The sequence below is a fragment of the Ictalurus furcatus genome, chromosome 3 (assembly GCF_023375685.1).
Source record: "Ictalurus furcatus strain D&B chromosome 3, Billie_1.0, whole genome shotgun sequence".
NCBI classification, from domain to species: domain Eukaryota; kingdom Metazoa; phylum Chordata; class Actinopteri; order Siluriformes; family Ictaluridae; genus Ictalurus; species Ictalurus furcatus.
This window is the reverse complement of record NC_071257.1, coordinates 20,374,715-20,391,546: the sequence shown is the minus strand read 5'-3', so window position 1 is coordinate 20,391,546 and position 16,832 is coordinate 20,374,715. Positions and strand designations below refer to the sequence as shown.

The 16,832-nt window shown below is 38.2% G+C and overlaps 2 protein-coding genes across 3 annotated transcripts in view; both read left to right on the top strand.

Moving 5' to 3' along the window:
• Positions 1 to 8,259, top strand: part of myofl (myoferlin like) — a 35,390-nt gene extending 27,131 nt beyond the window's left edge. The window contains exons 37-54 of one of the 2 annotated variants that reach the window (XM_053621320.1): positions 419 to 584; positions 683 to 756; positions 914 to 925; positions 1,067 to 1,165; positions 1,254 to 1,376; positions 1,656 to 1,811; positions 1,917 to 2,008; positions 3,500 to 3,670; positions 3,769 to 3,917; positions 4,032 to 4,171; positions 4,293 to 4,381; positions 4,460 to 4,555; positions 4,729 to 4,870; positions 5,919 to 6,018; positions 6,366 to 6,547; positions 6,834 to 6,943; positions 7,041 to 7,188; positions 7,291 to 8,259. In XM_053621320.1, coding sequence (XP_053477295.1) covers positions 419 to 584; positions 683 to 756; positions 914 to 925; positions 1,067 to 1,165; positions 1,254 to 1,376; positions 1,656 to 1,811; positions 1,917 to 2,008; positions 3,500 to 3,670; positions 3,769 to 3,917; positions 4,032 to 4,171; positions 4,293 to 4,381; positions 4,460 to 4,555; positions 4,729 to 4,870; positions 5,919 to 6,018; positions 6,366 to 6,547; positions 6,834 to 6,943; positions 7,041 to 7,188; positions 7,291 to 7,326 — 2,085 coding nt within the window. In that variant the 3' untranslated portion in view covers positions 7,327 to 8,259. The remainder of the gene's footprint in view (positions 1 to 418; positions 585 to 682; positions 757 to 913; positions 926 to 1,066; positions 1,166 to 1,253; positions 1,377 to 1,655; positions 1,812 to 1,916; positions 2,009 to 3,499; positions 3,671 to 3,768; positions 3,918 to 4,031; positions 4,172 to 4,292; positions 4,382 to 4,459; positions 4,556 to 4,728; positions 4,871 to 5,918; positions 6,019 to 6,365; positions 6,548 to 6,833; positions 6,944 to 7,040; positions 7,189 to 7,290) is intronic. The other variant, XM_053621321.1, reaches the window with a different exon arrangement.
• A 3,418-nt stretch (positions 8,260 to 11,677) lies between these two features.
• parga (poly (ADP-ribose) glycohydrolase a) overlaps positions 11,678 to 16,832 on the top strand; it is a 38,046-nt gene continuing 32,891 nt past the window's right edge. Inside the window, exons 1-4 of the mRNA XM_053621325.1 lie at positions 11,678 to 12,682; positions 12,832 to 12,892; positions 12,987 to 13,631; positions 13,746 to 13,848. Coding sequence (XP_053477300.1) covers positions 12,604 to 12,682; positions 12,832 to 12,892; positions 12,987 to 13,631; positions 13,746 to 13,848 — 888 coding nt within the window. The 5' untranslated portion in view covers positions 11,678 to 12,603. The remainder of the gene's footprint in view (positions 12,683 to 12,831; positions 12,893 to 12,986; positions 13,632 to 13,745; positions 13,849 to 16,832) is intronic.

Sequence of the window (16,832 nt, the reverse complement as noted above, 5' to 3'; positions counted from 1 at the left end):
TTTTTTTATTGGCAAATAATCTAGATCTAACTAGTATACGCTTACTGTATTTGGATAACACTGATTAGGCACTTGTAGCATGCCCAACATGTATATTTTATACATGTATATTTGTCTTACAGTGTATATGACTGTCTAGTATCAATTGTAAGACAAATCTAGGCTTACAGAAACTACCTCGCCAAACAAGTGCACTTGGCTTTAATAAAACGCTAATTTATGTCTGGGCAGCATGCTGTTGCTGCGGGTAATGTTCCTTAATTCCTTAAATTAAGTCTTTGAATGGAACACTTTTTTAATTGCCAATAAACTGCAATAAAACGTATAAAAAAGCTCCACATGTTCCAACCCTCTTGACTGTTTTTTTTGCATATAAATATATGCAGATGAATTTTGTATATAAAATTTCTCTCCTTAGCTTCTTCCCAAAGAAGAGATGTACACTCCACCCATAGTGCTGAAAGTGATAGACCACAGGCCCTTCGGCAGGAAACCTATCGTTGGCCAGTGCACTATAGACTCTCTGGAAGAGTATAGGTGTGATCCCAACATGGGCACCTCTGAAGTATCTCGGACTGCAAGAGGTAAGAGATCTGACACGGTGTGAAACTTGTGTTTTGTCATCGTCGACTAAATAACATTGCCCCAAATATTTGAATTCCCTGGGTGTTTCATGTTTCAGTGTCCATGATGGTAGCAACCTCTAGAGATGTGATCATTAACATAGAAGACAAAATACCAATCGTACACAGTCAGGTACAGATACTCCTTCCATGAACACAAGTTTATTATATATCAAGGCATTTTTATGCATTAGTGATATATTTTAGTTAGAATTTTCATTTGTTGCTATGTGGAGTAAAGTCTTACTTCTGATCTGTCTCATACTTTTCCATTGGATTTGTTTCTACAGCCAGCGGAAAAGGTATGTTTTTACATCAGAGAGGTTTTCTATTAACAATAAAGAAACGATAAATTTACAATGGAAGTCAGGACCTGTACAAGTACATAATTGTTATAATTTTTTATCAGATTGTGTCTTATTTTATTGTAAACTGTATTTTAGGCGGATGAAGCTGTGGACTGGTGGAGTAAATTCTATGCCTCTATTGGAGAACATGAGAAGTATGGCCCGTATCTCCAAAAAGGTTATTCCACCCTAACAGTGAGTTTACAGGCCATTCTTTACAATCCATGCATTTTGAAACTGTGATTAAACAGAATATATATGACAAGCATGTCTTTTATTGCAGGTTTATGAGACTGAACTTGAGAGCGTATTCCATGGCCTGACAGACTTCTGTAACACATTTAAACTGTACAGAGGAAAGAGTGATGATGGTGAAGAGGATCCTTCTGTAGTGGGGGAGTTTAAGGCAAGTATTTTGCCCATAAAAAGCTCTCTTCTGCTTATTCCAAACTGAGTTGAAGGATTTGTCAGTAAATACTGAACAGCTGTACTTAATTAAACACACTAGCAGTACATGCTATTGAACTTTCAAACTCTGACATAAAGAAAATTAATGATATTCTGCCATCTAGTGGTGGATCTTGTAACACTGAATATTTTCATCCAACAAACATCAACCAGAATAGTTCTAGATTTCCAATTTCAACATTTAGGCTTTAATACAGGCCTCTAAATGTATTCACAGGGTTCGTTTAGAATATACCCCTTATCAGATGACCCGGGTGTCCAAGCTCCTCCTCGGCAATTCCGAGAGTTACCTGAGAGCGGGCCTCAGGAATGCTTGGTTAGAATTTATGTGTTGCGCTGCATTGACCTGCAACCCAAAGACAACAACGGCTTGGTGAGTATACAGAGAACACAGCTGTGTATAAATTAGAGTTTATTCTACAATATAAATCAGTGTTGGTAGGTGGTTTCCTGTGTTTATACTCTTGTTCTTTTTCAGTGTGATCCTTATTTGAAGATTACTCTTGGAAAGAAGACCATTGAGGACAGAGATAACTACAAACCAAACACCTTAAACCCTGAGTTTGGAAGGTCAGACATTGTTGATTGCTATGTGACAAAAGGGCAAAACACTTGAGTCATAAAATACTGTATTACAACCCCAATTCCAAAAAAGTTGGACCACTGTGTAAAATATCAATAAAAACAGAATGCAACGATTTGCAAATCTCATAAACCGATATGTTATTCCCAGTAGAACATAGAAAACATATCAAATGTTTAAACTGAGTAAATGTACAATTTTAAGAAAACAATGAGGTAATTTTGAATTTGATGGTCACAACAAAGTTGTGATGGGGTCAACAAAAGTCTGGAAAAGTAAGTGTTACTAAAAAGAAACAGCTGGAGGTTAATTTGCAACAAGTCAGTAACAGGATTGGGTATAAAAAAAGAGTGTCTTAGAGAGGCAGAGGCTTTCAGAAGTAAAGATGGGCAGAGGTTCACCAATCTGCAAAAAACTGCTTCTACAATTTGTGGAACAATTTCAGAATAATGTCCCTCAATGTAAAATTGTGAAGACTATGAATATCTCATCATCTACAGTACATAAAATCATCAAAAGATTCTGAGAATCTGGAGAAATTTCTGTGAGCAAGGGACAAGGGTGAAAATCAGTATTGCATGCCGGTGATCTTCGGGCCCTCAGTCGGCACTGCATTAAAAACATGCATGATTCTGCAATGGAAATCACTGCATGGGCTCAGAAACACCTCCAGAACTCATTGTCTGTGAACACAGTTCGCCGTGCCATCCACAAATGCTAGTTAAAGCTCCATCATACAAAGAATAAGCCATATGTGAACATTATCCAGAAACACTGCCATCTTCTCTGGGCCAAAGCTCATTTAAAATGGACTGAGGCAAAGTGGGAAACTGTTCTGTGGTCAGACGAATCGAAATTTTAAATTCTTTTTTGGAAACCATGGATGCCGCATCCTTTAAACTAAAGATGACTAAAGAGGAGAGGGACCATCCGGCTTTTATATCAGCACTCAGTTCAAAAGCCTGCATCTCTGATGGTATGGGGTGCATTAGTGCCTATGGAATGGGCAGTTTGCACATCTGGAAAGGCACCATCAATGCTGAAAGGTATATACAGGTTTTAGAGCAACATTTACTTCTATCCAGATTACATCCCATCTTTACTTCTGAGCGACTCTGCCTTTCTAAGATACTCTTTAGACCCAATAATGTTACTGACCTGTTGCCAGTTAACATATTTAGTTGCAAAATGTTCCTTCAGCTATTTAGTAACACTAACCCTAACACAGCCTTTTGTTGCCCACGTCCCAACTTTTCTGAAATGTCTTGCAACCATGAAATTCAAAATTACCTTACTTTATTCTTAAAATGGTACATTTCCTCAGTTTGAACATTTGATATGTTTTCTATGTTCTATAGTGAATAACATATGTGTTTATGAGATAAAAAAAATCATTACATTCTGTTTTTATTTACATTTTACACAGCGTCCCACCTTTTTTGGAATTGGGGTTGTAAAATCCGTTTGTGTTTTTGCAGGATGTTTGAGCTGTCCTGCTTCCTGCCACAAGACAAGGACCTGAAAATCAGTGTCTATGACTTTGATCTGTTAAGTCGTGACGAAAAGGTTGGGGACACGGTTATTGACCTTGAAAATCGCCTCCTTTCTCGATTTAGTGCACACTGTGGTCTTTCCCAGTCATACTGTGTGTAAGTCATTTTTTCCTCAATGATATCTACATTTTCATTTGTCACATATGCATGTATGTAGACACGTTATTTATAATCGGTTATGAAAATGCATTCAGCTCTGGAGTGAACCAGTGGAGGGACCAGCTGAAGCCATCTCAGATCCTGGACAACCTCGCCAAACTGAGAGGAGTCCCGCCACCACAGATTGCAGAAGATGGAAGTTCACTGTCTTTTGAAGGACGTGACTACAACCTTCAGGACTTAGGTATTCCTGGTGTGATAACTACAGTATTCATGTACTATTGAAAGATCAGTAGTTCATAAGTGGTCTTTGTGTGGTATTGAGAGTAACTGTTTCTGTGTGGCACTGCATTGCTAGAGGCCAGTAAAGTGCTGCACCAGCACCTAGGTCCAGCCAAAGAGCGTATTTGCCTGCATGTACTGCGCAAACAGGGCCTGGTGCCTGAGCATGTAGAAACCAGGACACTATATAGCTCCTTCCAGCCCACTCTCTCCCAGGTAACTGTATGAGACACAGCATCCTATGCTTCCAGCTACTATAAGCTCATGCTATGCCTGTTCAGAAAGCTGTGAAATATCCTGATCTAGCTATCTTTCAATTTTGTCTGTCCTTTTTAAGGGGAAAGTTCAGATGTGGGTGGACATATTCCCCAAAAGCCTTGGCAGTCCTGGACCCCCAGTTGATATCAGTCCCCGTAAAGCTAAAAAGTAAGACCCAGTAGTCCTCGTGTTCTGCTAACTTGCATTTAGACCTTTAGTGCTGATGAAGTTCCTCCTGTGTTAAAGGTACTACCTACGGGCTGTCATTTGGAATACCACTGATGTCATCCTGGATGAAACCAGCATTACTGGCGAAAAGATGAGCGATATCTATGTGAAGGGGTAAATTATAACTTTAAATATAAATACATTAGGCTTACATACTGCTAATTGAAAAAAACACTATGGTAAGGGTAAAAAAAACACATTACATTTAGTGCATGTGAAGTGGAATAAAGCAGAGAAATAGTGAACTACAGTACTGTTGCCAATCTGACACAATGTGTAATCTACAGATGGATGCCAGGTATGGAACAGGACAAACAGAAGACTGATGTCCACTACAGGTCACTAGATGGAGATGGAAATTTCAACTGGAGATTTGTCTTTGGCTTTGACTACCTACCAGCGGAGCAGTTGTGTCTTGTATCAAAAAAAGTGTGTACATTTGTTTAAATGTAACATTTGAGTAAATTAAATGTTTTAAGCAGTGGCCATCAGGGGCTCTTTCTACATCAGTGTAGAAAAATTAACAGACCCCCTTATTATTGCAGCACATATTCATTTTATACTGTTCAAATACTAACCCATAATAGTTACACTGTGTAAAAATGTAGATTCATATGAATCTGTTTTATTGAGCTTTTAGATTAGGTAATGAGCAACTTTCTATAAGAAAAACATTTGTCATTTTAATCATAATCCTTTCTAGCAGTACACTGGCATTCTATTTCGTCTGAATGGAAATCGATTTATCAGACATTTTCAATCAGTATAAATAAGTGAAACATTTCATCACCGCAAGTCTGTTATAAAAAATTGTCAGGACAGTGTTGGGTTTCTGTATGTAGAGTATCATAAATCTGTGTTTAGCTGCTGGTGAGCAGGGCGATGGGAAAGAGGAAGGGTGTGAGCCCCTTGCTGGGCAAACAATTCACACCTCATAATAACACAATAACATTGGTACAGAAATAAAACAGACAGCCTTATAACACCATATACAACTGGCACAATAAAAATTATAATTTTTAAAACTAGTAGGCTAAGTAAAAAAAAAGAAATACTTATGGTAAAACTTCAAATTCTTAAAGCCGTGAGTGTCTACTTTTATATGAGCTGTTAACCACTAGTGTGGAGTGTGACATTTCAGTGCTGAACACGGGCGGTAAAAAGAGTTCAAATAAAATAAACAATAACAGCTACAAAAAGAAAAAATTGTTACACTCACCCTAACTATGTTGGTGGTAGTTGATAGTGACATCATTACATCACATTATTAAACAATAATAATAAAATTGTGGACACCCAGAATAATGGCCACTTTAAGGACCACTGCTCTATAAAATCATTTATTCCCATTTGTCACTGCAGGTTCTTACAACCATTTTCACAACCTATTGCTTTGTATTCCACTGCTGATTATGTTAGTAGGCCTATTGTTATGAGCAGTTTATTCTCTAACTCTTTTAACCTATTTTGGTATCAGGAGCACTTCTGGAGTCTTGACAAAACCGAGTTCAGGATTCCTCCCAAACTGACTATCCAGATCTGGGACAATGACAAATTCTCACTGGATGACTACTTAGGTGAATCGCTTCCATATTTTTTTTACTCTCATGTGTAAAGAATTGCAGGCTAGTTCACATTTTACATACTGCAGAGAAGTGCAAAAAAAACTGTCATGACAGCATAGATTTTGTTGCGAGTGTCAGTTGAGAAATAATGCAATGGGGCATTAAAGCACAAGATGCAATTTATACTGCAATACCAGTCTAAAAAGACTTGAAATGCTCAAGTATAAACGTATTATGAAGCAATATTAATTGGAATACCGTATTTTGCAACCCTATTCATTACATCAAGGATTTATAAAAGTCTATTCAGAAAGGATAACTAGTATTGTGAAATTGTGCTATTTGCCTTTCTCAAACAGGTACAGTGGAGTTAGATTTAAATAATCTTATCCCTCCAACTAAGACTTCTGAAAAGTGCAGTCTTGACATGTTGATACAAGGAACAAACAGGAGCATACCTTCCAAATCACTGTTTGCCCAGAAGTGTGTGAGAGGCTGGTGGCCCTGTGCCATGGAGGAAGATGGCAAGAAAGTTCTGACTGTGAGTAAACAGTAAATAGTATGTATTGAGCATATATACTAAATAGTAAAGCACGTTGTGACGTTGGTGTACATCCTATTGTCCCATAGCATACTGTGTCCATAGATAATGTTATCTAACTACCGTATTCTAGCAGACTCCTATCAGACCTGCCGTCTCAACTAGTAGGGACGAATATATTTCCGAAGAGACCAATAATTTGACAGACAGAGTAGCTGACAGAAGCCCAATGAGAGGATATGGAGAGTACAATTGTGACTATGTGAGACACTGTTTTGTATGTCAGGGCAAAGTGGAGATGACTTTGGAGATTGTGGATGAGAAGGAGGTAGATGAAAGGCCTGCTGGGAAAGGAAGAGATGAACCCAACATGAACCCCAAACTGGATCCTCCAAAGTAACAGTCTATTAAACAAATCATACTGTAAGAGATTCTACAGGAAGTTTGATTGCTTTATATGACACTAATCTTTGTTTATTAATACGTTCAACAGCCGTCCAGATACATCATTCTTATGGTTCACAAATCCATGCAAATCTCTGAAGTTTATTGTGTGGCGCCGGTTTAAATGCCTCTTCATTCTAATCATCATTCTCATACTAGTGGGCCTGTTTGTAGGAATCCTGCTGTACTCGTTGCCTGTAAGTTATGATTCAGGACTCTGTAACAAATGCTAGCACACAAATAATATAATCTAATTATTTGCACTGTACATGACTTAACTACACCTGTTTCTCTTCCAGAACTACATCTCAATGAAAATTGTGAAGCCTTTCTAATGGGCAGCTAAACAACAGTCGTCAGGGTTGAGTGCCCTGGATTTAATACATCAGCACGATGAACTCACCGCAGCATTTTTAATATTTGTACTTCAAGAGGAATTAAATATATATTGTTAAAAAAAATTTGCTAACGTTTTAGCACTTTTCATTGCACTAACGTTCAGTACTGTTTTAGCTGTTCTATACAATACATATATAAACAAGCAAAACATTTTGGTTCAAGGATTGTTCTTTTTTATTTTATCACATTTTCAGTTCATCAGTCTGTTCTGAGTAACGTCAAGTAGCTTTCCTTTATTAATGTACACTTCAGCAAATCTGTACGAATTCAACCAACATCCAACTGTACTGTATATATTTCTCAAACTGAATGGCACATTCCTACCAAAACCTTGATTGATTTTAGGATTCTACCCAAAATTCAACATATACTGTACAGTATGCCAAGCTTCATGTGTGGTTCATTGAACCAATCATGACAAAATGGCGTCCGGCAGAATTCTGCATGACTTATACTTCAGTATTTATTTGCTGACTGTCAATGCTTCATTTCTATGTGAGAATTGTTGGGATGCAAGCTGGGATCCTTGGGTGTTTTGGATCTTTCAACATTAGACACTTTGCCCAATTTACCCAAGTGAGGCTTTCCAGGCTCTCTCAAATCTGGACCACCTTTTTAAAGGAAAAAATTTAAAGGAAAACCAATTTGTAAGTGACACTTATTTAGCTAAATATTTCTGCAGTTGTTTGGTTAAGCACAAGACATCCCTCTGCAAATGGCTTGACTTGATATTCACCTACATCCTACTTTTTTTGGGGGGGGGGGGGGGGGGGGGATTGATGACAGCCCCACAATGAGAAATGTAAAAATCCTTCATAACGCTGCTGTACTTGATAACATTATTACCAAAAATAAAATAATGTCTGGAAAGCAGTGACTCTATTGTGATCCCTTTTCATTCACATTCAGTCTTTCTGATCACACTTCTTTATCCAAGGGAGCACACATTTCAGACAGGATACAGCTGTGCAGTTGCTCAAGGATTCAGTAGTGTTCAATTTGAACTCACAACCTACTGTTCATTAACCCAGACCCTTAATCAACTGACCTAGTAGACCTGTAGGGGAAGTGTATAAGTGTAGTGGAGCTGATCAGTTATCAGGATAAATGGAAATTAATGAATAATGCACAGACACAAAAAGCACAATAATGATAATCATGGCTCTCAAGTCTCGCGCATTTCAACGTTAATACGCTCACACGTCACACTTTGTATTTCTCACGCTGAGAAGTAAGGAATAACTTATTATATATCCCGCTATATACAATTAATGTACGAGGCGCAGGAATACGGAGGGAATTTTTCTACAGAGTTGTACAGAGTTAAATGTCACCGACCAGCCAATCAGAAATTAGAATTGGTTGTTTCCGGGTAAATTACGTGTCCCGCTGCAAGCACGTAAGTAGACGTACACGTTAAGTAGAGCTCGTCTTTTGTAATCTTGTGTGCTCCAACCAGACATTGTCCTCCATTTCCGGCACTGTAAAAAAACATAAATAAATAATAATAATAATAATAATAAATAAGTAAATTTTTATATATATATATATATATATATATATATATATATATATATATATATATATATATAGGGTGAGGGAAGAGTTTTTAGGGAGCCACAGATGGACACAAAAGGGATAAGAACCATTAGAGATCAGCAAAATAAACAGTAATAGATAGAAATGTATTCTATTCTGTTTTTTGTTTTGTTTTGTTTTGTTTTTTTTTTGGCGGGGGGGTTGGGGGTGAATTGAGCAGTGAGGTAAGTGTCTGATTATACGGCGTGACTAACGGTGAAGTCGTGACACTGTAACACCCGTTTCTAACACCTCTACATGCAGCTATAACGTAAATACTGAGAATGTATGCACCGGTATAGGAAGATGACAGTAATTTACAGTGAACTTGTGTAAATACATTCTGTGCAAAGGACTGTTTACAGTGAGGATTTTCTTGTTCCTTTTATGAGACGTGCAGATGTGTCTCACTGTCTCTTCATCTTTTTCGACTCAGGAAGACAGAGGGCGTCATCATTTGACCCGATGTTTGCTGCCGACAATCTCCACTACAGCACCGTGGACAGTGACTACGAGGATGACGTCCACATGCCTGACCAGCATGAGCAGGAGCAAGACGGTGGTGATGAGCATGAGGTGCCTTTGAGAAGCCCACCCCCTTCAAGAAGCCCATCCTCTGTACCAGGCCCATCTGCTCTTCGAATCACACCCGATTTCCTAAGGCAGCCGCCTGCAAGAAGCCAATCCCCTTTGAGATTCTCATCCCTTTTAAGAAGAACATCCCCTGTTAGAAGACCAACACCTGTGAGGAGGCAGTCTCCTATAAGCCCAACCCCTGTGAGGAGGCTATCTCCTGTAAGAAGACAATCCACTTCGACAAGCCCACCCCCTTCTGTTACTCCTGCGTCCCATCCTCACGTCAATGTCAACTTAACTGACTTTCTGTCTGGTCGGCCTTATGTTGTAGGCCACATTTTGATTCCCGTCCAGAGGAGGAGGAGGGATGGAGAGGATTTGAATCCTGCTGACGAGGAGGAGGAATATATCAGGAGGCCCGTCCGAATCTGTTCTAGTTTAATTGCATTATACATGAGAGAGCTGTAATCTTAAAAACCTCGGATTCATCACCTCACACTCACCACCTCACACCCCCACCTCGTAGTCACCACCTTGTCATAAAATGTGTAGTAAGTATCAGTGGTAAGTATTTAACACCTAGATTCCAGCATTAGTCTTTTATTATTATTATTATTATTATTATTATTATTATTATTATTATCATCATCATCATCATCATCATCATCATTATTGTTATTTTATTTGTGCTTAGTATTTCACCTGTTGGATCTTGCAGTAGTGTTTTTTATTATTATTATTATTTGTTATTTGTATTTAACCCCTAGACTACAGCATTAGTCTTTTTTTTAATAATGTATAATTAACAATGTATATTTAATAATTCAATAATGTTAATTACATTTATATGGATAAAATGCGTAGGTTAATCAAATTAGTATGGTATATTCATGTAAGTATGTATATATTTATATAAGTTTTAAAGATTAAGTAGTTTACTATAAAGCAGTAACACACAACAAACAAAAGTCTAATAATAATAATAAAGACTAATATATACCATAATATATATGCTTATACCATAGCAATTTGACAACCAGAACAATGTTTAATTTATCAATGAACAAACCCTCACACAATTTAAAAAAATGTAAACCTGTAAAATTGAAAGTGTAACCAAGACTCCTTCCATAAATCCATCCATCCATCTTTTATACTCTTATCCTTCCTTCAGGGTCACGGGGAACCTGGAGCCTATCCCAGGGAGCAAGGCTGCCAGTCCAGGGTGCCAGTCCATCACAGGGCAGAATCACATACACACTCACACACCCATTCATACACTACAGACACTTTAGACACACCAATCAGCCTACCATGCATGTCTTTGGACTGGGGAGGGAACCAGAGTACCCGGAGGAAACCCCCCACAGCACAGGGAGAACATGCAAACTCCACACACAGGACTCAAACCCTGGACCCTGGAGGCGTGAGGCGAACGTGCTAACTAAGCCACCGTGTCTTTCAGATCTGATATGTGATGGAAAAGGGAGAAGAGTGAGTTCAGTAAAAGGCGGAGCTGAACTCGGGGAGAACGTGTTAAAGGAGACTTTCAGGCGCTACACTCCATACAGCACCACTGTACATGTTAAATAGAGCGTGTCTTTTGTAATCTTGTGTGCTAAAACCAGACATTGCCCTCCGTTTCCGGGAAAGTGTAAACTTCCCCTTGCTTGGGCCCCAAGTGCACATGGACCCCTGGGCCCGTGCCCATAATGCCCATTGGATAATCCGGCCCAGCCCCTACCCCTGTCATCAAGGCATCAAAATGTGCAACAAACACCAACCACTTACAACACAAAACATCATTAATAAGCTGAAATGTGTACACACACACACACACACACACACACAGCTTGGCATACATGCTCAGGGCAAGTTCTGCAATCCTACTGTATGTGTATAGTATGTACATTGAGCACTGCTGTTCAGTTGGCTCATTTGGGGCCAAATTTCTTTTTATTTTTTATATATTTGTATCTTTGAAATATATAAAACAATTTGTTTTATTTGGATTTTTATTTTGGATTTTATTTTATCGAATGTCCACTGTCAAGCCAACATTATGCCAGTGTCATCAGATTTACCAATTGTTATCATTTCAATTTGTGCTGGTCAACTATAAACAATAGTTAAAATTGAACTGCTAGCAAAAACTTGAGAGAATTGGGTGGGGCCGAGGGGCCGCTGCTGCAAATATTTGAGTGGCTCCTCCCGTAACAGATAATCTCCACTCCAAAATTTTGGTAAAACGTGAGAGCCCTGATATTAATGCAGTACAATAATAATGTTTACTCTATTTGTCTATAATAGTTTATAGTGCCTTGCTGATTTTTATATACATTTTAGGAAATAAAACCGCAAGGTTGGGATATCTTCCCATCACTTAATGCTTCAGGTGACATGTTTTATTTTAGTTATTTACGACACAACCATCTCTACATACGGCAGAACGCACTGCCACGGTTGTGTCCTTCAAGTCCCGCCCACTGTGTGAAATTGCGGCTTTGATTGGTTGCTCTGGTCTCTGCCGTAAACGAGTGTTGAAAGACTGAAAGTAAAACGGTGCTGCATACGGCAGAGGCCGTTTTGGATTGTTCTCTCTGCAGTCCGAGACATAATAGGAAACTCTTTGGATACAGTTGGTGTTTCGTTCATTAGAATGCACTTGGGACGTGTGCACAATATATTACAACCTGTATGAGGATTTCTGCTCGGTTCTGTCTGAACTAGCAGTTTAGCGAGTTTAGCTAACTAGCTGCTTAGCTTAATATGCAAAAGCTTGGCTGCTATCGCTGCTACAGTAAAGCAAACCTCTGAGGGCTAAAGAGATTTTTCAAATGTGGTTCGCATTGCTGTCAGTGTATTAGCACAACAATTATTACTTAAGTATTTAAGTTAAAGTTACGTGTGGTGCTAAAAAGTTATCTAGCGAGCTAACTGAGCACGAGTTGTAAAATTACTAAAAAATACTAGGAGTTGTACTAGCAACAGTTTGATGAATTGCTGCAGAAAATATCAGGTTACCCATAGACAAACTATAATTAATCGGCCATGAGAGAATGAGCGCTTTACAGAATGAGAAAAGGCTGAAACTGGAAGCTGACTGTCACTCAGAGAGTTTCACTGGAACACACCGAGGTTGGATAAAGTCTTCTGGTTGACCTGTTTAGCTTGTCTCTTAACTTGTGTCTGCTTGTTCCTGCGTCTCACTGTGGTCTCATTTGCAGTACGTTGTGTTTTTCAATGTGTTTAGACCGATTTCAGTATATTTGAACTTTGCACTTTAGGTAGTTTGTCCACCGATGTACTAACACCAAATATGGATAAAACCGGGATGGAAGTAAACAGGTAAACGTCTCCATTTTACCTGGATATGGGCTTTTCGAGTTGATTGATTTGTTTCACCCTTTTCTGTGGGATTTGATGCATGTTATTTCCACAGCAATATCACTGGTGACGTGAACGTCGAAGACTCGAGAAGCGATCCTCATGCATCATTTGAGTGCAACAAGACGGATGCTTGTCAGTTGAAAGAAAATGACAAGTGTTTTGATGTATCCCAAAGGCAAAATGCTCCAGGTGACCTAAAATCACAAGAAACTCCAGGAAGCTCCAACACAGAGGCGATGTATGGACCGAGTTCACCAAATAGCATTGTCCGTGATAATGCCGTCATCGAGATGAAGCCCAAGGTTGAAGAGACTGCTCTTGTGTCTAACTTGACAGATGCTAATCTTAGCGTGGTAGCAAGCGTGTGTACGGAAAAGGCAAAGCTGGATCTCAGTTTATCTCAGAACACAAGTGCTGATGTAGAGATGCTGAGCCCAGAGAGCCCAACCTGCAAATCCTTGGTATATAACAGCTCAGGGGAAAGGCACAATCCTTGCACAGAGGCACCTCAGTCACCTTGTGCTAAATCTTCATCTTCTGAGGAGTCCACTAAGGTCATTGACCCTACAGCTGGACCTGGAACTGTCTGTGGTCCTGATGTGATAGCCATGGAGACGGAAAATCCAGATATTCCCGTCTCTGGTGGAAATTCGTCTGTTTCAAATGAAGACTCCAGCGGCAGCCAGTCACAATCAAGGTATACATACAGACACAACAAAGTCTTTTCTTAGTTTACACATAATCATCATTTGATTTCACGTCATGTTTTACTTCCTGACCCGGTGCTGGTGACTTTGCCACATGTTGACAGGAAGTGGTTGGGAACTCCTATAGAGGAGCTGAGGAGGATGCCAATGTGTGCTCAGGCCCTACCCCCACTCAGGGCAACAGAAAATCACAAAGTGCTCATCAGGGTAAGTTCTCTACATCCATACTAGTAGTACACTCCTGGGCAAAAACCCCACAAAAAAACAGGCCACGCCGAAAATGGCAAAATATTAAGCTTTTAATTTCTTAACAACAAATCATTGGTCATGAAATTAGCAAGAATTGGGCAGTGGTGGCTCGGTGGTTAAAGGCTCTGCGTTACTGATCAGAAGGTCAGGAGTTCACGCTCCAGCACTGTAAAGCTACCACTGTTGGGCTCTTGTGCAAGGCCTTCAATTAACCCTCAATTGCCCAGTTGTATAAATGAGAGCAATGTAAAGGGCGTCTGCCAAAAGCCATTAATGTAAATGTAAATTAAACAAATGTACTCCTGAGAGCTCTTGTGCCACCATTTGCTCGTTTACTTTTGCTGCAGTGAGCTGTTTGGGGTAAAAGCTAAAAACAGGGAAATTCACTTATATAGTCGTCTTTTATGCAAAGGTAAAATCACGATAATTATTAAAATGTTTTATATAAAATTCAAGTTAATGCACGTCTGGGTGTACACAATTTAAATTAATAAAAAAAATACATTTAATTGAATTTTTTTTTAAATTAAATGTATTTAATTTTTATTTTTTAAAATTAATTTAAATTGTGTTCACCCAGACAAGTTTTAGCTTGAATTAGCTTGGAAAAACTGTCTGCAAATTTACCTAAAAGGCTTAAACATTTAAAGAAATCATAGGGAAAAGCTACTCCATACTAATTTACTTTATCTATTTGTTTAATTCTTGCCAATTTTCTGACGAGTGATTTGTTGACCATTAAAAGCTTAATATTTTGCCATTTTTGTCCCATTTTTTTTGCCCAGGGGTGTAGGTGTTATAATAACACTTGATCTGGTTGCAATTTTTTATTTTTTTGGTTAGGTATAGATTTTGTAACGCTTTCTTTGACATGAGAAAACTACTTCTTGTACATAATCCACACAAAATGAGATGTGACACATTGGAAGACCGAACAACATGAAAAAGGAAATGAAGAACGTGCATTTCTATTGCAGTCTTAAAATCTCTACCTAATTAGATTTTTGATTTATTGCTGGATTTTTTATTTTTCTTTTTCTCATCTTCTCTTCCATCCAAAGTAATGAGCATTGAAATTGATGTGATGATGAAGAAATATTTTCAAAATGTTCTAATGACCATAGTCCATGATCTTAATGGTGGCAATGAAACGGAAATGACTGCATTTGTTAGCAAAGGTTCTACCTTTTATCATTTCAGAAATAAGAAACATGGAGCATGTTTGATTTCTCGCTTGTTTTTTTTTATTATTAAAAATATTAAAATATCTTTTGAGATGGAAAAAAAATACTTACGTTTTAATAGATGTCAGAATTGTTTCATTGTTCAGCATGTATGGAGGAGGTGTATATTTTTATAGGCACTAATGACGACGCAGTTCGTCTGACTTTTAATGTTTGTTAAAAAGCATGTATCTATTAGCTCTTTGGTTCTGTAAAAATGTTTGTCCTCGGTCAATAAATATGCTCTATGTAAAACTGGAGAGACATCACATTATAGCGTGATGTACAAGGATACTGCGCATTTTAAAGTACAGCATAATCTATTTTTTTTTGTCCATGCCACTCATTAATAATCACTACTGTGCTGGCTTTTGCCTGAGCCCTTGGGCACTCTTGTCAGTTTGGGTCTGATCATACACAACACGCTTTATACTCGCACACTACAGAATGTAAGTGTGTGAGCTGAAGCAATGACTTTGACTTCTGCACTTCCTTGTTTTAAATCTGCTTTCATATTTGCATGTTTCGCCTACAGTTTCAGACAAACACAAGGTTATGTGTGTTTTATCAAAATGGTTGCTAATATGTTAGTGACTATGATGGATGAGCTCGCTACAAAATGACTGCAGTTTGGAAAGAGGAACCTTCAGCCACATGCACATACCTAGCTTTTATCTGTGCTGCAGGCTTCCCAGTAGGATCTGTTCAAAACGTGTATAACTACTTTCTTAGAATAACTGAAACTTGTCTGAACGCAAAAGGAGCTAAGTTCATTTTTAAAGCGACAGTGTGTAAAAATATTAAGTAATGTAAAAAAATAATGATTAAAAAAAATTGAGTCAGGGGTCAAATTCCTCCATGATGTTCTTGAGCTGCTGTGAATCGTCCTGTACAATACTGTAACAGTAAATTTTCAGTCAGCACTTTGTCTGTGTCGTTGGTTCATAATTTGTGGGATATTTGTACATGTACTCCTAACGCCAGCGCAGATGCAGCTGAACATTAGACTGAACTTTAGACAAATAAAAGTGCAGCTACCTGGTGACAGGCAGATGACATCAGGTGAGAGAAAGAATAAAAGAATGAGAATAAGAAAACAAGGGAAATTGATTTAGGTTGTCTAGAGAATGAGAGTTATCTGATTTATCCCTGTTGTGGAATTTGTATCGATATGCATTTGCATATGCATCTTTTAGCAAGTGGACATGATAGTTTTGTTCTCTACACTATACTTTAGATAGCTAGAATTACTTTCTTCCATTAGCCCAAAAAAAGTGTAGAACCTAAACAAAAGCCTATACATTCACCTCGCTGATAAGGCTGCTTGCTAAATTCTAACTGGTTGACTAGCTAAACAACAAGCTCTTGTTGAAATAAGACATTTTGCTCCAACTAATTACTCAGTAAATGTAAGTCATGTTGGCACAAAGTTTTTCTACCCATAATACTAGGCAGACTAGTTCCTTTTTTATTATTTCTTTATTTTTATTGTTGATTTTTCAAGAAAAGGTTTTGTACAGAAAAAGCAAGTAAAAAATAAAACAAGTGAAACAATAGAACAAGGGGGTATACATTTTGTTTTGAGGCAAGTATAGGTTCACATATACACATTAATTGATTGTTGTTTAAATTACAGTCCTCCATCCATTTCTCTCAGTATATTAGAAAGTCTCATAATATAAGTCAGTTCTTCCATATTGAATATTTCGTAACAATTTC